The following is a 17,736-nucleotide window of genomic DNA, read 5'->3' on the forward strand; positions in this document are numbered from 1 at the left end:
TTGTGCCAAGAGAATTGCAAGAGTTTTGTATGTCCAGAGGCGCCCTTGCCCAGACTCCAGGACAGCTTCCAGTAAGTAGTCAACTGTAAAGGGCTGGACATCCTTCTCGATTTTGTGATTGAAGTTTCAAATATCCATGATGTGGGCTGTAGAAGTTGTGGTTTTGTTGAGCTCTGTTAGTGTGTCATGGTTTACAAACGGTGAAATTCAACAGGTGTTACGTGTACTTTTTGTCAAGGGAGTATATAACACAGCTGCAGTATTGGCTCCAGCAAGTGATCACTGTGTGCATGTTCTCTTCTGCAGACGATGTCATTTAAGATGTCAGGGCTACCTTGTGAACTGCAGCTTTCACCAACCTTGTCATATCCAGTCCAGGTCTCCTTTCCTCTTTATTATATTCCCCAGCATGCTCAGATGCCCCTGTATGCAGCCTGTGCCCTGAAAATGCCAAGGCTTCTGCCATCAAGAGCCCTTTGCACCATGTAATATTAGCCTGTTATGGAGAGACAGCTCAGCTTTCTCATCTTGTCTCCATCTGATATGGAGTCAAAAGTCAGTCTCTTCAACTTGTGGCAGTTTTTGCTATTGCTGAGCGATTGGGAAATGTGAAATAGTTCAGGGAAAGTTAAGCAAGGATTAAATTAACATTCATGGTTGTACCAACAGGAAGTTATCCTGCCATATGTAACATGGTTGTCAAACCTGTGTTGTGACAATGTCTAAGAAGGGACTGAGAAGGTACGGTGGTACATTAAAAGAAAGAAGTGGCCCAAAGGAGAGGGGAGGTAAACAAACTCTTTGAGCTTCTGCACTTGGTGAGGTTCTGTGTGGCTATAGTTTGTTTAAATTCACTGATATTATTTTTAAAAAACATTTTTATGTATTAGTTAATTTTTTCCAAAGTTGTTATTCAGTCACTTGAATCAGATTTGAACTGTAATTTCTTCCAGTCATAATTGAGAAATGCTATGCATCTTCTTGCTGTATCAGTCTCAACCATGACTGATCATAAGAACCACCTGGGACTCTTTTTCAAAATAGATTCCCAGGCCTTGTCCCCAGAGGTACTACTTCAGGGCTGAGGTCCATAATTCGGGTTTTTTTTTTTTTTTTCATGAAAAAAATTCAAATCTGCATCATCACCTACATCCACCAATTATTAAAATTTCGCCACATTTGCTTTTTCGATGAGAGAGACAGAGAAAGACTTAACCTCTTTTCACTAAGGCACTTAATCTGTTCTAAAAAGTTTTCATTGTTGTTCCTTAACAGCTTCGAATCCCCAGATTTAACCTAGAAAGGAAGGAACAACAGACCATTAGTGAGAAAAAGATTAACGCCAACACATCTTTGTCAACTGGTTCTTGTTTATTGTGAACCAGTGTCAGACATATAAAAATGATATTAATCATACATGGACTGTTTAAAGATTTAGCACAACCCATCGCCTATCCCTCAGCATAAGAGCTACAACATTCACAGGAGCTGAGAGCCTTTTGTGGACCAGTCCAAAACACTTGACCCTCATCACCCCTCCTGACTGGTAACCATTGTCCCCAGCTGTGTGTTATTAACTTTCTAGCTTTTCTTTCAAGGTTCCCCTCATATGTGCATCAGAAAAAATAAAATAAAATATTTAGCTTTCCTGCTTTTGAGCATTCTAATATGGAATCATACTCTGTTCTCTTGAGTTGCCATATTTCTTAGTGTTGTATTTTGGAGATTCATTCTTGCTGATGCATGTGGCTGTAGTTTTTCTTCACTACAGTATACTACTCCATTGTATGAATAGACCACAATGTATTTATCTGGTCTACCATCAACTCGATAGCACTATTTTCTTTTTATAGCACCATTGATGGACAATGGAAATGTTTTCTTTATTGTGAACAGTGATGTCGAGAACATTTTTATTCGTATCCCCTGTATATGTGTGAGAGTTTCTCCAGGGTACATACTTAGGAGTGTCAAGGATTTAAGACTCTAGAAAGGTGTGGTTGTGTCCCTAAACACCAGGGATTCTCATTATGGCAGGGGTAGGAGCAATTCCTTAAACTCTTTTGGCTGGTCCCAGTTGTGTCTGGCCTTTCTGTGTGCCGCAGCATACTTTTTTTTACCTGTAGAGACATATAGGATATTATACCACTAACTTGGGCTCCAGAGTTAGAGTGGAGATGGTCCAAGCCTGATTAGTCTCTTTGCCCCAAACTTGGCAAGACAGTCATTTGGGATGGGAGTCTAAATACTGACATATGGCACGAATACTGTCACTGTGTCAACTCAGTATCCATATTGATGAATTGTAAGGTATTTTAAAGTACTACTTGACTTCAGCAGGGTTAATCATTTACTAAGCTATATGGTTAAGTTACTTAGTCTCTCTGAACCCATTTTCCCATCTGTAAAACGGGGCTGACAACCTGTATCTTAGAGAGATGTTGTACAGTTAGAGAGTATATGAAAAGTGTTTGGACCTTTGCCTGACCCTTAAGCGGCATTCAGTAAATCACAGCCTTTGTTGATGTTCTTGTTATTTGTCTTCACCCAGAACGTGGAAACTCTGAAATTCCTTTCCCTGATTATAACTTCTTTTTTTTATTCTTTGGCTGAATTGAATCCATTAAATCTGTGCCCAGCCGTGCCTCTTGTTTCAAATCTCTTCTCAACTTCTAGTTTTCTTCTCTGGTTATTTTCATAATTTTCACCTGTACATATTTTTAGTTAAAATGTTTACCTTGTCTTTTGGCTTCTCCTTAAGCATAAAATGGCCCATTTTGAACTTTTGATCACTTCCCTCCCCAGTCCTCACCATCTTCTTGGCCCCCAGTGTCTTTCTCTGTAGCTCAGTTGTTTTTGTTGTGTGCTGTTGAGTCAATTCTGACTCATAGCAACTCTATATGACAGAGGAGAACTGCCCCTAGGATTTCCTTGGCTGAAGTCTTTATAAGAGCAGATCTCCAGGTCTTTTCTCCTGCAGAATAGCTGCTGGGCATAGCTCAGTTAATGATGTTGTAATAGCCCAGTTGCTGTGGTCAAAAAAAAATGACAACTCTCCTTGACTCCTCCCTTTACCTCAGTCCATCAGCAGTTCCTATAGTTCCTTCCGAACCATGTCATGCATCATCTGGCCACTCTAATCCTCTCCAGTGTTACCTCCCCAGGCTGAGCCAGCATCAACTCTTGCCTGGGTTACTGCAGCTGCACCCTCATTAACCCTGTGTCCACTCTTGCTCCCCCCACCAACCCTGCAAGATAAAGTGTAAATCAAATCTGATCACTCCACTAAGGATAATCCTTGAGAGACTTCCTAACTATACAGGTTACCACATACCCAAACGTCTTCCCCTGGCCTTTGATATGATCTCACTTCCATCTACATCTCTGACCTCTGTTCTCTTCATTCAGTCTATCCCAGTCACACCTGGCCTCTTTCTCTCCTTGAATATTTCAAGATCATTCCCATCTTGGGGGCCTTTGCCCTCACTTTCCCATCTTCTTAAATTTTAGCAGGATGCCTCGTTTTGTAGTTCAAATAGCTCTATTGTCACTCCTCAGAGTGGCTTTCCCTGGCCCTTCTGGCACTCCCCATCCATCTGTCATTTATTCCTAAACCTTATACTTTGTTTTCTATATAACTGTGCCATTTAAGGAGCCCTGGTGGCGCAGGGGTTAAGAGCTACAGTTGCCAACCAAGAGGTCAGTGGTTCAAATCTACCAGCTGCTCCTTGGAAACCCTACGAGGCAGTTCTACACCATCCTAGAGGGTCACTATGACTTGGAATTGACTTGATGACAATGGCTTAGTTCTATATAAATTTAACTTTAAGTGTTCGTTAGCATTTTTTAAAATTTTACCCCATGGAATATAATCACCAGCAGGGTGAACATCCTGTCTGATTTTCTGCTGTATTTTAACATCTGCAGTAGTGCCTGGAACATAATAGGCACTCTGTATGCATTTGTTGACTTAACGAAGGAATGAATAAGAAAGAATTTGAGGCTAAATAACTAGAAAACTTATTCTACATATTATTAAAAAATAGTAGTATAATATATATACTTATGTATTTTAAGACATTAAAATGTTTTCTTTTTCAGGATTAATTAGAATTCTTCGAAATGTCAGGTAAGTCTTGGATGAACAAATTCTGAATATGCTTACTTTACAAATGTGAATTGTGTGATTGCTTTCCTCATAAAAATATTGAATTTATTTTATTTTGAAGTGGTTTTTGTTGTTATTTAACATTTGGGGAATATAAATACATCTATTCATTTATATATGTGCACAATCCTGTCTAACTACATGGATTAAAAGGGACTTACCTTGGTTTCTATGTACTGAAAGATATTGAAAGTATGTGGGAACAACTAGATAAATGAAAAATAGCGTGGGAAAGTAAATCTGCCAGAAGAGAGAAGAGAATAAAAAGCCAGGACAGCCTATCTTGATAGAACCAAAACCAAACCCCCTGCCATCGAGTTGATTCAGACTCACAGTGACCCTATAGGGCAGAGTAGAACTGCCCCATAGGGCTTCCAAGGAGTGCCTGGTGGATTTGAACTGCTGGCCTTTTGGTTAGCAGCTGTAGCTCTTAGCCACTACTCCACCAGGGTTTCCACCTTGATAGAGGGGGGCTGGAAAGTGGGCCCTGCATTTTCTTGCACTGATAGAAGGAGAGGAAGCCACGATTGTGAAGCTTGTGTTTTCTGATAGAGAAGTCAGCTTGTCCTGTGGAGACGCAGAACTATTCCTGATACTGCGTCCAGGGAGAAATTCCTCCAATCTAAGTGAAGGGATCGGGTGAAACATTGTGACAAGTGGCCTCAGCATCTCCCTTGCAGTAATTTCAGTGACCTTGGTTGTTGGTAGGAAGAATAAGGCAAAACAGGACTGACTGGCAACAACAACTAAATCAAGTCTCATTGCCTTGTAAGCCATTAAGCATTTATTGGTGCTCTGGTTTGAATTTATTTAGACAGTCACTTTCCTAAAAGGGTTTGGGAAAAAATTCAAATTTACTTTATAGTTGCCTGCATTCTCCATATTATATAATAGAATAAAGACTTTCTGCTACTTCGGAAGAAATTCATTTATGCCGAAAAGAGCCAGCTGAACCACTAGTATGGCAGGTCGCTTTGATCATAAGCACGATATAGTTGCTCAGTTCTATTTTTTAATCAATGTTCAGTCTAAGGAGCCCTGGTGGCACAGTAGTTAAAGCACTCGGCTGCTAACCAAAAGGTTGGCAGTTCGAACCCACCAGCAGCTCCAAGGGAGAAAGATGTGGCAGTCTGCTTCCGTAAAGATTTACAGCCTTGGAAACTCTATAGGGCAGTTCTACTCTGTCCTTTAGGGTCACTCTGAATGTTCAGTCTAAAAATCCACGAAATGCGTAAATAGGTAATACCTAGCACACAATGTATATATTTTATAAGAAGTAAAACAGTTTGTTTTACATTGATTGCATTCACTGATTTATACCACCAGTAAACAGATAAATACATTCAGTTATTATTTCCTTTGTAAATCATGTCTCCTCTCTCCCCTCAAGGTGTAGTCCCCACAGCTCCTGAACAACCAGCCAGTGAAATGGAAAATCAAATAAAGTCGCAAGATCCAAGACCTGATGCCGTCCCAGACTATAATTCCCATTTTGTTCCAGGTAAGTTAAATATTCAAAACTTCTTCCTGCGCCCAAAACCATGCTAATAGTTAAGGTTTCCTTTTAATTAACAATTGAGTGATTTCAATAAATAGATATTGAACACCTATTGGGTGGCTATAATTTATTTGCTGTCAGTTAGAATAGATTCCTGCCATCAAAGGATTAACAAGCTACTGAAGAAGAAAGTTGGGCCAATAATGAGCCTGTCCCCATACTCTATTATGGAAATATGAACAAAACGTAGAGGCACAGAAGAGAACAACAGACTCTTCCCAGGGATTTGAGGGAAGCCTTAACTGAGGAAGTCAAGTTTTGCTGACGTGATGTGGAGTTTCCCATTCAAAGAAAAAGGGGAAAGGACGGTGCCTGGCAAAAAGAACAATAAGCCCCAAAGCACAAGGTCATGAAAAGCCTGCTTTGGGAGTGTGTATGGGAGAAATGGCAGGAGAAGTGCAGAGAAATGAAGGTGAAAAGTCTTGGGTGCTGAGTAAGGAACTTGTAGTTCTGGCACGTATTTTTCAGATATTTCTTGAGCCTGGTAGGGACTCAAGAAAAAGGATACTTTTATATACTAGTGGAAATTTGAATTACTACAATCTTTTTAGAAAGCATTTTGGCCACGTGTGAAATAAAATTAAAAATACACTGACTTTTGACCAAGAAAATAGTTTTAATCAGCCTCTTGTTCAAATTTTTTTTGTTTGTTTTTGTTCAAATACATTTTTTATTGCTGTAAAAATATATATAACACAGCATTTGCCAACTCACCATTTTCAAATACATTCTTAATGACTTAGGAAATGATGACAAGGTGCAGTGATAGTTCTTTAAATATATATTTGAAAGGTACGTTTCGAGGTGACAGCACCTGAGCTAGGCTCTAAAAGGGTAAAGGCAACCCCGTACCCACAGGAAGATGGCTAAGATACAGATTTGGCTCTTGATTTATGATCCGTGAACTCAGGTAACCCCTGCCCATCAGTGCCTCCTTCTCCTTTTTCACTCATGTTTGTGCAGGCTGTGTGGATATGATCCAGTATAACCCCTATTCCTAGCTCAAAAACAAGGCTTTGACAAACCTAAATTATAACTAAGCTGTTTATGACCATTTCTCTATATTTTCCTTCAGTAACTTTCAACATAATCGACCTTAAATTCACCAGTGACTATATTCAAGCACCTGGATTCCACTGTGACAAGAACAGAAACTCTACCATTTCTAAGGAGCAAACACTGGTTAAAATTATGTTCTGTCCATCTGGAAAATGTTTACTTATTCCTATGTCAAAAAATTAGCACAAGAGTAAGAAACATCCTTCAAATTAACCAACTAGATAAAATTGAAAAATAATGTAGAGCATAGCATACAACTAATGAATTTTTAGTTATGAATTTAGTAAAAAAAATTCACCGAGACCGCCACCTGGTGGCTGGGCTATATACTTACATATGATAAACCAAAAACCAAACCCATTGCCATAGGGTGAATTCCGACTCACAGCGATTCTATAGCACAGAGTAGAGCTGCCCCATAGGTTTTCCAAGGAGCAGGTGGTTGATTTAAACTGCTGATCTTTTGGTTAGCAGCCAAGCTCTTAACCACTGTGCTATCAGGGTGACACTAAATAAGTCCCTGTATTAATATGTAATTCATATTAAGGAATGTCTGTACTTCAAATGGAAACCCTGGTGGTGTAGTGGTTAAGTGCTACGGCTGCTAACCAAGAGGTCGGCAGTTCAGATCCACCAGGCGCTCCTTGAAAACTCTATGGGGCAGTTGTACTCTGTCCTATAGGGTCACTATGACTTGGAATTGACTTGAAGGCAACGGGTTTGGTTTTTGTGTTTATACTTCAAGTATTTGGCTTTAATTAATTTATCTAATTTAAATTTCCCTTACGCATCTATCAGTTTGAAGTACTGTGGAGGCTTCTGTGTTGCTGTGATGCTGGAAGCTATGCCACTGGTATTCAGTTACCAACAGGGCCACCCAGGGCGGAAAGGTTTCAGCTGAGCTTCCAGACTAGGACTAGGAAGAAGGACATGGCAGTCCACTTCTGAAAAGCATTAGCCAGTGAAAACCTTATGAATAGCAGCAATACACTATCTGATATAGTGCTGGAAGATGAGCCCCTCAGGTTGGAAGGCACTCAAAATACCACTGGGGAAGAGCTGCCTCCTCAAAGTAGAGTCGACCTTAATGATGTGGATGGAGTAAAGCTTTCGGGACCTTCATTTGCTGATGTGGCATGACTCAAAATGAGAAGGAACGGCTGCAAACATCCATTAATAATAGGAACCTGGAATGTACGAAGTATGAATCTAGGAAAATTAGAAATCATCAAAAATGAAATGGAATGCACAAAGATCGATATCTTAGGCATTAGTGAGCTGAAATAGACTAGTATTGCCCATTTTGAATTGGACAAGCGTATGGTCTACTATGCTGGGAATGACAACTTGAAGAGGAATAGTGTTGCGTTCATCGTCAAAAAGAACATTTCAACATCTATCCCGAAGTACAGTGCTGTCAGTGCTAGGATAATATCCATATGCCTACAAGGAAAAAAAAAGATCAGTTAATATGGTTAATATTCAAATTAATGCACCAACCACTAAGGCCAAGATGAAGAAGTTGAAGATTTTTACCAACTTCTGCAGTCTGGAGTTGATCAAACATGCAATCAGGATCCACAGATAATTACTGATGATTGGAATGTGCAAGTTGGAAACAAGAAGGATCGGTAGTTAGAGGATATGACCTTGGTGGTAGAAATGATACCATAGATGGCATAATTGAATTTTGCAAGACCAATGACTTCTTCATTGCAAATACTTTTTTCACCAACGTAAATGGCGACTATACATATGGACCTCACCAGATGGAATACACAGGAATCAAATCGACTGCATCTGTGAAAAGAGATGATGGAAGAGCTCAATATCATCAGTCAGAACAAGGCCGACCGTGGATCAGTCCATCAGTTACTCATATGCAAGTTCAAATTGAAGCTGAAGAAAATTAGAACAAGCCTTGAATATTTCCCACCTGAATTTAAAGACCATCTCAAGAATAGATTTCATGTGTTGAACACTAATGACTGAAGGCCAAATGAGTTGTGGAATGACATCAAGGTCATCATACACGAGGAAAGCAAGAAGTCATTAAAAAGACAGGAGAGAAAGAAAAGACCTAAATGGAGGTCAGAAAAGACTCTGAAACTTGCTCTTCAATGTTGAGTAGCTAAAGCAGAAAGAAAAAATAATGAAGTAAAAGAGCTAAACAGAAGATTTCAAAGGGCAGATCGAGAAGACAAAGTAAAGTATTATGATGACACGTGCAAAGACCTGGAGCTAGCAAATCAAAAGGGAAGAACAAGTGCAGCATTTCTCAAGCTCAAAGAACTGAAGAAAAAATTCAAGCCTCGAGTTGCAATACTGAAGGATTCTACCGGGAAAAATTTTAAATGACGCAGGAAGCATCAAAAGAAGATGGAAGAAATTCACAGAATCACTATACCAAAAAGAATTGGTTGACATTCAGCCATTTCAGGAGGTAACATATGAGCAGGAACTGATGGTACTGAAGAATGAAGTCCAAGATGTACTGAAGACACTGGGGAAAAACAAAGCTCCGGGAATTGATGGAATACCAATTAAGATGTTTCAAGAAATGGATGCAGCGCTGGAAGTGTTCACTCACCTATGCCAAGAAATTTGGAAGACTGCTACCTGGCCAACCAGCTGGAAAAGATCCATATTTATGCCTATTCCCAAGAAGGTGATCCAACCGAATGCGGAAGTTATTGAACAATATCATCAATATCATATGTCAGCAAAATTATGTTGAAGTTCAAAAGCAGCTGCAGCAGTTTATCGACAGGGAGCTGCCAGAAATTCAAGCTGGATTTAGAAGAGGATGTGAAACCAGGGATATCATTGCTGATTTCAGAATGATCCTGGTTGAAAGCAAAGAATACCAGAAAGATGTTTACCTGTGTTTTATTGACTAGGCAAAGGCATTCGACTGTGTGGTTCGTAAGAAATTATGGATAACATTGTGGAGAATGGGAATTCCAGAACACTTAATTGGGCTCATGAAGAGTCTGTACATGGATCAAGAGGCAGTTGTTTGAACAGAACAAGGGGATACTGCATGGTTTAAAGATAGGAAAGGTGTGTGTCAGGGTTATATCCTTTCACCATAGCTATTCATTCTGTATGCTGAGCAAATAATCCGAAAAGTTGGACTATATGAAGAAGAACAGTGCATCAAGATTAGAGGAAGATTCATTAACAACCTGTGTTATGCAGATGACACAACCTTGATTGTTGAAAATGTAGAGGACTTGAAGCACTTACTGATGAAGATCAAAGACCACAGCCTTTAGTATGGACTACACCTCAACACACACAAAAAAAAACAAAAATCCTCACAACTGGACCAATAAGCAATATCATGATAAACAGAGAAAAAGATTGAAGTTGTCAAGGATTTCGTTTTACTTGGATCCACAATCAACACCCATGGAAGCAGCAGTCAAGAAATCAAAAGATGCATTGCATTGGGCAAATCAGCTGCGAGAGATCTGTTTAAAGTGTTAAAAAGCAAAGATGTCACCTTGAGGATTAAGGTGTACCTGACCCAAGCCATAGTGTTTTCAGTCACCTCGTACGCATGCAAAAGCTGGACAGTGGATAAGGAAGACTGAAGAATTGACAACTTTGAACTGTGGTGTTGGCGAAGAGTATTGAATTATACTGTGGACTGCCAAAAGAACAAACAAATCTGTCTTGGAAGAAGTACAACCAGAATGCTCCTTAGAAGCAAGGATGGCAAGACTACTTCTCACATACTTTGGACATGTTACCAGGAAGGATGAGTCCCTGGGGAAGGACATCATGCTTGGTAAAGTAGAGGGTCAGTGAAAAAGTGGAAGACTCTCAACGAGATGGATTGACACAATGGCTGAAACAATGGGATCAGGCGTAGCAACAGTTGTGGGATGGTGCAGTTTCGTTCTGTTGTGTATAGGGTTGCTATGAGTTGGAACCAACTGGACAGCACCTAACAACAACAAATTAAATTTAAAACTTCCGTTTGCATTATAGTACTGAATATATGTTCCAAAAGAAAATAATTTTGCCCCAAATATGGTTAAAAGAATATCTTAATAAACTTTTGTTTTATGTAGCCTATTTAGAGAGAAAATGTCATCATTTCTTAAAATAAAAAGGATGATGTTCAAAATAAGAAATTGCAAACCCCATAAAGCAGTGTTTCTCATACTGGATTTGGCAAGGTGATGTTTCATACAGAGATTTTAATTAAAATATGTGTGGGATAATATAGTTAAACAAAGTTAAAACATGTTTTGTTTATCTGCAGAGCCAATCATAACCCTAAATGGCAACTTCAAAGCTCAAAACCAAAAAAAACCCCAAAACCATTGCCATCAAGTCAATTCCAACTCATAACAACTAGAACCACCCTATAGAGTTTCCAAGGTAGATTCAAACTGCCAGCCTTTTGGTTAGCAGCCAAGTTCTCAACCACTTTGCCACCAGGGATCATCAAAGCTCAAAGAGGAATGTAATGTGCTAGCTTCCCACGTACAATTTGATCATGTTTTTTCTTTCACCTCTGTTAACATACTCATAAAAAAATCATCCAATTGCATACATTTGTATATAATTTTTCTTAGAACTATAACCTCTGTGCCCCATAATCTAAATTGTAATTTTTTTGTCTGATTTCTTGATTGTCACATTTATTGCATGAGGTGTTTTTATGTTAAGATTGTACCGTTACTATCACAAAAATTAGAGAGCAGCTCGTTGAAAAGATGAAACAATTGGTATTCTTAAGATAATTTATACCTTTATACCAAACCGATACTTTCTATACTTTCCCTGTTCTGGAGATAATTTTACCAAACTCATATCTTCTATGCTTTATGCTGAAGGCCATCAGGGGCCCAAGTCAGAATCTGAGAATCACTCTTCCATATCCCATCTATCAACAAGTCCGTGCTGTCTCTTCAATGTTGTTTTTAATAACGGTTAAAAAAAAAGTGTGTGTGTGGGGGGGGGGTGTGGATATCTGATTTCCAGTGCAGTATGAGTTCTATTAAACGCAATCGTTAAAGCAGTTATATTCTTCACAACAAACTTAAACACATAATTTCTCCCATTTTTTCTAAAGATACTAAAAAAAAAAGTCTTTTTAAATCACTTAGCTCCAATGTGATATTATTCTAGCTACCAATATTCTTTTTTTTTTTTTGTCTCTCTGCTTACTCTATGTCTCTTTCAAAGGATCTTTGTCTCCCACCCTTAAAAACTGGTATTCTCCAGAGATCTTTGGTCTCCTCCCCTGTACTGCCCTTCACTGTCTGTCCCACTCAACTCTTCCATTTACCCTTCCCCTTATACACTCTTCTAAGTAGTATCACCAGTACCTGTTGTTTCTTTGGCCTTTAACCACTTTTGAATCCAGTATCACCAGCTTCCAAAGACTGGCTTGTGGATTGGACCTGCTGACCTTTTGGTTAGCAGCCTGAGCGCTTAACCACTGTGAAAGCCAGAACCTGTATAAGATGGAAACCTGTCAGAGAAGGAAAACTCAAATATTTTCCACTAAAATGAGTGGTAGAATGAATACTGGTAAGACTGCACCTTGTCAAAGGCGGAAAACTTTAAAGACCCAGAAAAATGTGGCAGTCCCATTGCCCCTTGAGGCAGTTCTACTGTAGGGTTATTTTTTTTGGGGGGGGGGGAGGTGGGTGTTAATAGTTTCCTCTGCAACCAGATGGACACGCAACATTAAAATTGATTTAGTAATTGCAGTTCTGAGAGTAAGTTGAAAGATGTTTTTGGAAAAGGTAATCTGAGATAAGATAGCTTTGTTATTCGTTGCCATCGAGTTTGTTCTGACTATCAATATCTTGATAATTTTTGAGCATTCATAAAAAGAAAGCATACACACACATGTACATACATACATCCAAGAGCAGACTGTAATTTTCAGAAAGAAAGTCCAGTCTAAATCTATAGGTAAGATTTTCTTTTTTTCCCTCAAGGAGGGAATCTGCAGAGGGTAACTCCAACTATGGTGATACAAGCTCTTATATGGTTATGCACAGCAGCTTTACAGCATTGTTTCCATCGTCTTCAATCCAGAAACGAATCTTTGCTTACTTTACATTGGTTAAATAAAAGGTTCTTTGAAGTAATGACTTTTACACTTCATATATATATATACATATATTCTTAAGTATGTTTATCTATGTTGGTGGCATAGTGGTGAAGAGCTTGGTTGCAAACCAGAAGGTCAGCAGTTCGAATCCACCAGGCACTCCTTGGAAACTCTATGAGTCACTTCTACTCTGTCCTATAGGGTCCTATGAGTTGGAGTTGACTCGATGTCAGTGGATTTAGATATATATATTTAACAAAACTTTGCCATTTCAACATTTTTTACATGCCTAATTCATGGCATTAATTACATTCATTGTATTGTGCAACTATCACCACTAGGCTTACAAACTTCCTTATAACAGTTTACTATAACCCACAGTAAGCAATATGTACATAGGAGTACATATGTGTGTGTGTATAACAAAAATTTCCCTAAACAATAAACTTGGTGATACAGTTTATTTTCTATTCCATTCTACTTTTTTCCAGTCTAGCCTATTTTATTTTTAAAAATTGCAATCGTGAATCATTAAATTGATCTAATGAATTTACAATTTGTAAAACACTGTATCAGAAGCATGTTTCTCAAACTTAGTTGTTGATAAGAATCAATAAAATGCTACACTACTATCAGACAAAATAGACTCAAAGACAAGAAATGTTACTAGAGATAAAGAAGGACATTTTATAATGATAAAAGGGTCAATCCATCAAGAAGACTGTAACAATTATATATGCATATTTGTACCTAAAATACCTGAAGTAAAAAATTGACAGAATTGAAAGGAAAAATAGACAATCTAACAATTGTAGGTGGAAACCAGTGTCTATAACTGGTAGAACAAGTAGACAGAAGAACAACAAGGAAATGGAAGACTTGAATAACACTATGAAACAACTAGTCCTAACAAATGTTTAAAGAAAAATTAAAAAAAAAAAAATCCCGGTGCTGTCAAGTTGATTCTGACTCATAAACTGCCCCATAGAGTTTCCAACGAGTGCCTGGTGGATTTAACTGTAGACCTTTTGGTTAGCAGCCATAGTGCTTAACCACTACACCACCAGGGTTTCCAAAGAAGAATTAGCACTAATTATTCACAAACTCTTCCAAAAAATAGAAGCATGAACACTTGCCAACTGACTTTATAAAGTCTATTCTATGAGGTCACTCTTAGTTATCTAGTCTTGCTGTAACAGAAATACTGCACATGGGTGGCTTTAAAAAACAGAAATTTATTTTCTCACAGTTGAGGAGGCTAGAAGTCTGAATTCAGGGTGCCGGCTCTAGAGGAAGAGCACTGGAGGAAGGTCTTTTTCTCATCAGCTTCTGCTTCCTGGTTTCTTGGAGATCCTCTTGTGTCTTGACACTTTTCTTATCCATCTCTCTCTCTCTGCTTCCTTGTTTAATCTCTTTTTATATCTCAAAAGAGGTTGACTCAAAATGCACCCTGTACTATTCCGCCTCATGAACAGAACAAAAACAACCCATTTCCACAGGGGATTATAAACGCAGGCACAGAGGTTAAGATTTACAACACATATTTTGGGGGGACGTATTCAATCCACTACAATCACTATGACCCTAATACCAAAACCAGACAAAAACATCACAAGAAAACAACAGACCAGTTGCCCTTATGAACACAGAGGCAAAAATCCTCAACAAAACACTAGCAAGCCAAATCCAGCAACACATAAAAAGAAGTATGAAGCATGACCAAGTAGGATTTATTCCAAGAATGTGAGGTTGACTTAACATTCAAAAATCTATATATACATTACGTTAATAGAATAGGACAACATCTACACGATCATCTCCATCAATAGACGCAAAAGAAGCATTTGGAAAAATCCAAAATCCAGCACCCTTTTATGATAAACAATACAGAAGAGAATTTTCTCAATCCGATAAATGTATCTACAGAAACCCCATAGCTAACATCATATTTAGATCAAAGACCATGACCTTCACATAGATTACACCTCAACATAAAGAAAACAAAAATTCTCACAACTGGACCAATAAACCACATCATGATAAACAGGGAAAGATTGAAGTTGTCAAGAATTTCATTTCACTTGGAGCCACAATCAACACCTACGGAAGCAGCAGTCAGGAAATCAAAAGACGCATTGCATTGGGCAGTGTGTTGAAGAGCAAAGATGTCACCTTGAAGACTAAGGTGCTCCTGACCCAAGCCGTGGTATTTTCAATTGCATCATATGCATGTGAAAGCTGGACAATGAATAAGGAAGACCAAAGAAGAACTGACGCCTTTGAATTGTGGTGTTGGCGAAGAATATTGAATATACCATGGACTGCCAAAACAACAAACAAATCTGTCTCGGAAGAAGTACAACCAGAATGCTTCTTAGAAGCAAGGATGGCGAGACTGCATCTTACATACTTTGGACATGTTGTCAGGAGGCATCAGTCCCTGGAGAAAGACATCATGCTTGGTAAAGCAGAGGGTCAGGGAAAGAGAGGAAGACCCTCAACAAGATGGATTGACACAGCGGCTGCAACTATGGGCTCAAGCATGACAACGATTGTGAGCATGGTGCAGGACGGGGCAGTGTTTCATTCTGTGGTACATAGGGTTGCTATGAGTCGGAACTGACTTGACAGCACCTAACAACAGCAACATCATATTTAACAGTGAAAGACTGGATGTTTTTCCCATGAGATTAGCAGCAAGACAGGATGTCTGCTGTCACCACTTCTGCTCAACATTATCCTGGAATTCTAGCCAGGGCCATTTGGCAAGAAAGTAATAAAAGACATCCAAATTGGAAAGGAAACAACAAAGCTATTTCTGTTTACAGATGACATGATCTTGTACATAAAAAATCCTAAGGAATACATAGACACACACAAAAAACTAATGAGTTCAGCAATGTGGCATTAATAACACGAGATCAATATACAAAAATCAATTACATTTCTATACACTAGCAATGAACAATCTGAAGATGAAAGTAAGGATATAATTCCATATACAGTGGCATCAAAAATTATAAAATACTGAGGGATAAATTTAATAAAAGAAGCATAATACTTACATGCTAAAAACTACAAAAAATTTTTTTAAATTTTTTCCTTTTTATTGTGCTTTAAATGAAAGTTCACAAATCAACTCAGTCTCTCATACAAAATTTATATACACCTTGCTGTGTACTCCTAGTTGCTCTCCCCCTAATGAGACAGCACACTCCCTCTCTCCACCCTGTATTCCCTGTGTCCATTCAGCCAACTTCCACCCCCCTGTGCCTTCTCATCTCCCCTCCAGACAAGAGCTGCTCACATAGTCTCATCTGTCTACCTGAGCCAGGAAGCTCACTCCTCACCAGTATTATTTCCTATCTTATAGTCCAGTCCAACCCCTTTCTGAAGAGTTGGCTTTGGGAATGGTTCCAGTCCTTGGCTAACAGAAGGTCTGGGGACCATGACCTCCAGTGTCCTTCTAGTCTCAGTCAGACCATTAAGTCTGGGCTTTTTAGGAGAATTTGAGGTCTACATTCCACTGCTCACCTGCTCTATCAGGGATTCTCTGTTGTGTTCCCTGTTAGGGCAGTCAACAGCTGTAGCTGGGCAGCATCTAGTTCTTCTGGTCTCAGGCTGATGTAGTCTCTGATTTATGTGGCCCTTTCTGTCTCTTGGGGTCATAATTACCTTGTGTCTTTGGTGTTCTTCATTCTCCTCTGCTCCAGGTGGATTGAGACCAATTGATGCATCTTAGATGGCCTCTTGCTAGTGTTTAAGACCCCAGACACCACCCACCAAAGTGGGATGCGGAATGTTAAAAACTACAAAACATTTTTAAGAGAAATAAATGAAGGCACAAATAAATGGAAAGACATCATGTTCCTAGATTGGAAGATGTCAGTCTTCTTCAAATTTTGTTAATATGGCAGTCTTCAAATTGGTCTATGTGAGCAATACAGTTCTTATCAAAACCTTAAGAGCCTTTTTTGCAGAAATTGAAAAGCTGATCCTAAAATTCATATGGAAATGCAAGGGACCCAGAGTAGCCAAAATAGTATTGAAAAAGCACAGATTTGGACAAATCAGGCCTCAATTCCTGATTTCAAAACTTAGAACAAAATTTCAGTAATCAAGAGAGTGTGGTACTGCCATAAGGATAGATATATAGATCAATAGAGTAAAATTGAGAGTCCAGAAATAAACCTTATATTTATGGTCAATTAGTTTTCAACAAGGGTGCCAAAATAATTTAATGGGGGACAGAATTGTCTTTTCAACAAATATGCTGCTTGGACCAGTATCTCCCACTCTTTTTTCCTAAAACTAAGAAATGAATTCAGACATCCAGCCTTAGAAATCTAGAAAATCTAATTCTATTTTTAAAAAGGCAAACTCGCTTCATGTCTAGCCATCAAAGCTTTAGCAGATTTTGCAGGTCAAGTCTCAGCTGGGATTCTCTGTTCACATAAAGTTGGTTTATTTAATTTTAACAAAAATAGGTCTTTAGTGAAATCTTAAAATGAGGCATTTTGACTTACTTTGTTTTCAGTCACGGCCTTTCCACAAGATATTTTTAAAATCTCTATTAGAAGAGGATTCTTTCTTTGTCAGAGCTTGGCCTTTCTGGCACTTTAGAGAGAGGCCCTGGTGGGCTGCTTGTGGCTCTACCACATAGGGGATTTCAGTTAAGGCTATAAAACATTAGGAATAGGCACTTCTTTGTAGCCAACCAGGGCTACAAAGATATTAAAGATAAAAAAATTCAGAAATTTCCTGATAATTATAGGTACATCTTGGCAGCATGGGTATTCTCATATCTACATGATCGTGATTCTTGGAATTTTAAAAAATCATTATGAAATGCAGTTATCAGTGCTC

The 17,736-nt window shown here is 38.7% G+C and overlaps 1 protein-coding gene across 12 annotated transcripts in view; it reads left to right on the top strand.

Moving 5' to 3' along the window:
* The window catches only part of PLSCR4 (phospholipid scramblase 4), an 82,573-nt gene that overhangs the window by 41,298 nt on the left and 23,539 nt on the right, over positions 1–17,736 (top strand). For all 12 annotated transcript variants that reach the window (XR_007515126.1, XM_049867747.1, XM_049867749.1 and 9 more), the window contains 2 exons: positions 4,102–4,129; positions 5,559–5,669. Coding sequence is in view for 11 of the 12 variants with exons in the window: in XM_049867747.1 (XP_049723704.1) it covers positions 4,123–4,129; positions 5,559–5,669 (118 nt within the window). In the remaining variant the exon portion in view is untranslated. The remainder of the gene's footprint in view (positions 1–4,101; positions 4,130–5,558; positions 5,670–17,736) is intronic.

Source organism: Elephas maximus, chromosome 23 (genome assembly GCF_024166365.1).
Source record: "Elephas maximus indicus isolate mEleMax1 chromosome 23, mEleMax1 primary haplotype, whole genome shotgun sequence".
NCBI lineage: Eukaryota > Metazoa > Chordata > Mammalia > Proboscidea > Elephantidae > Elephas > Elephas maximus.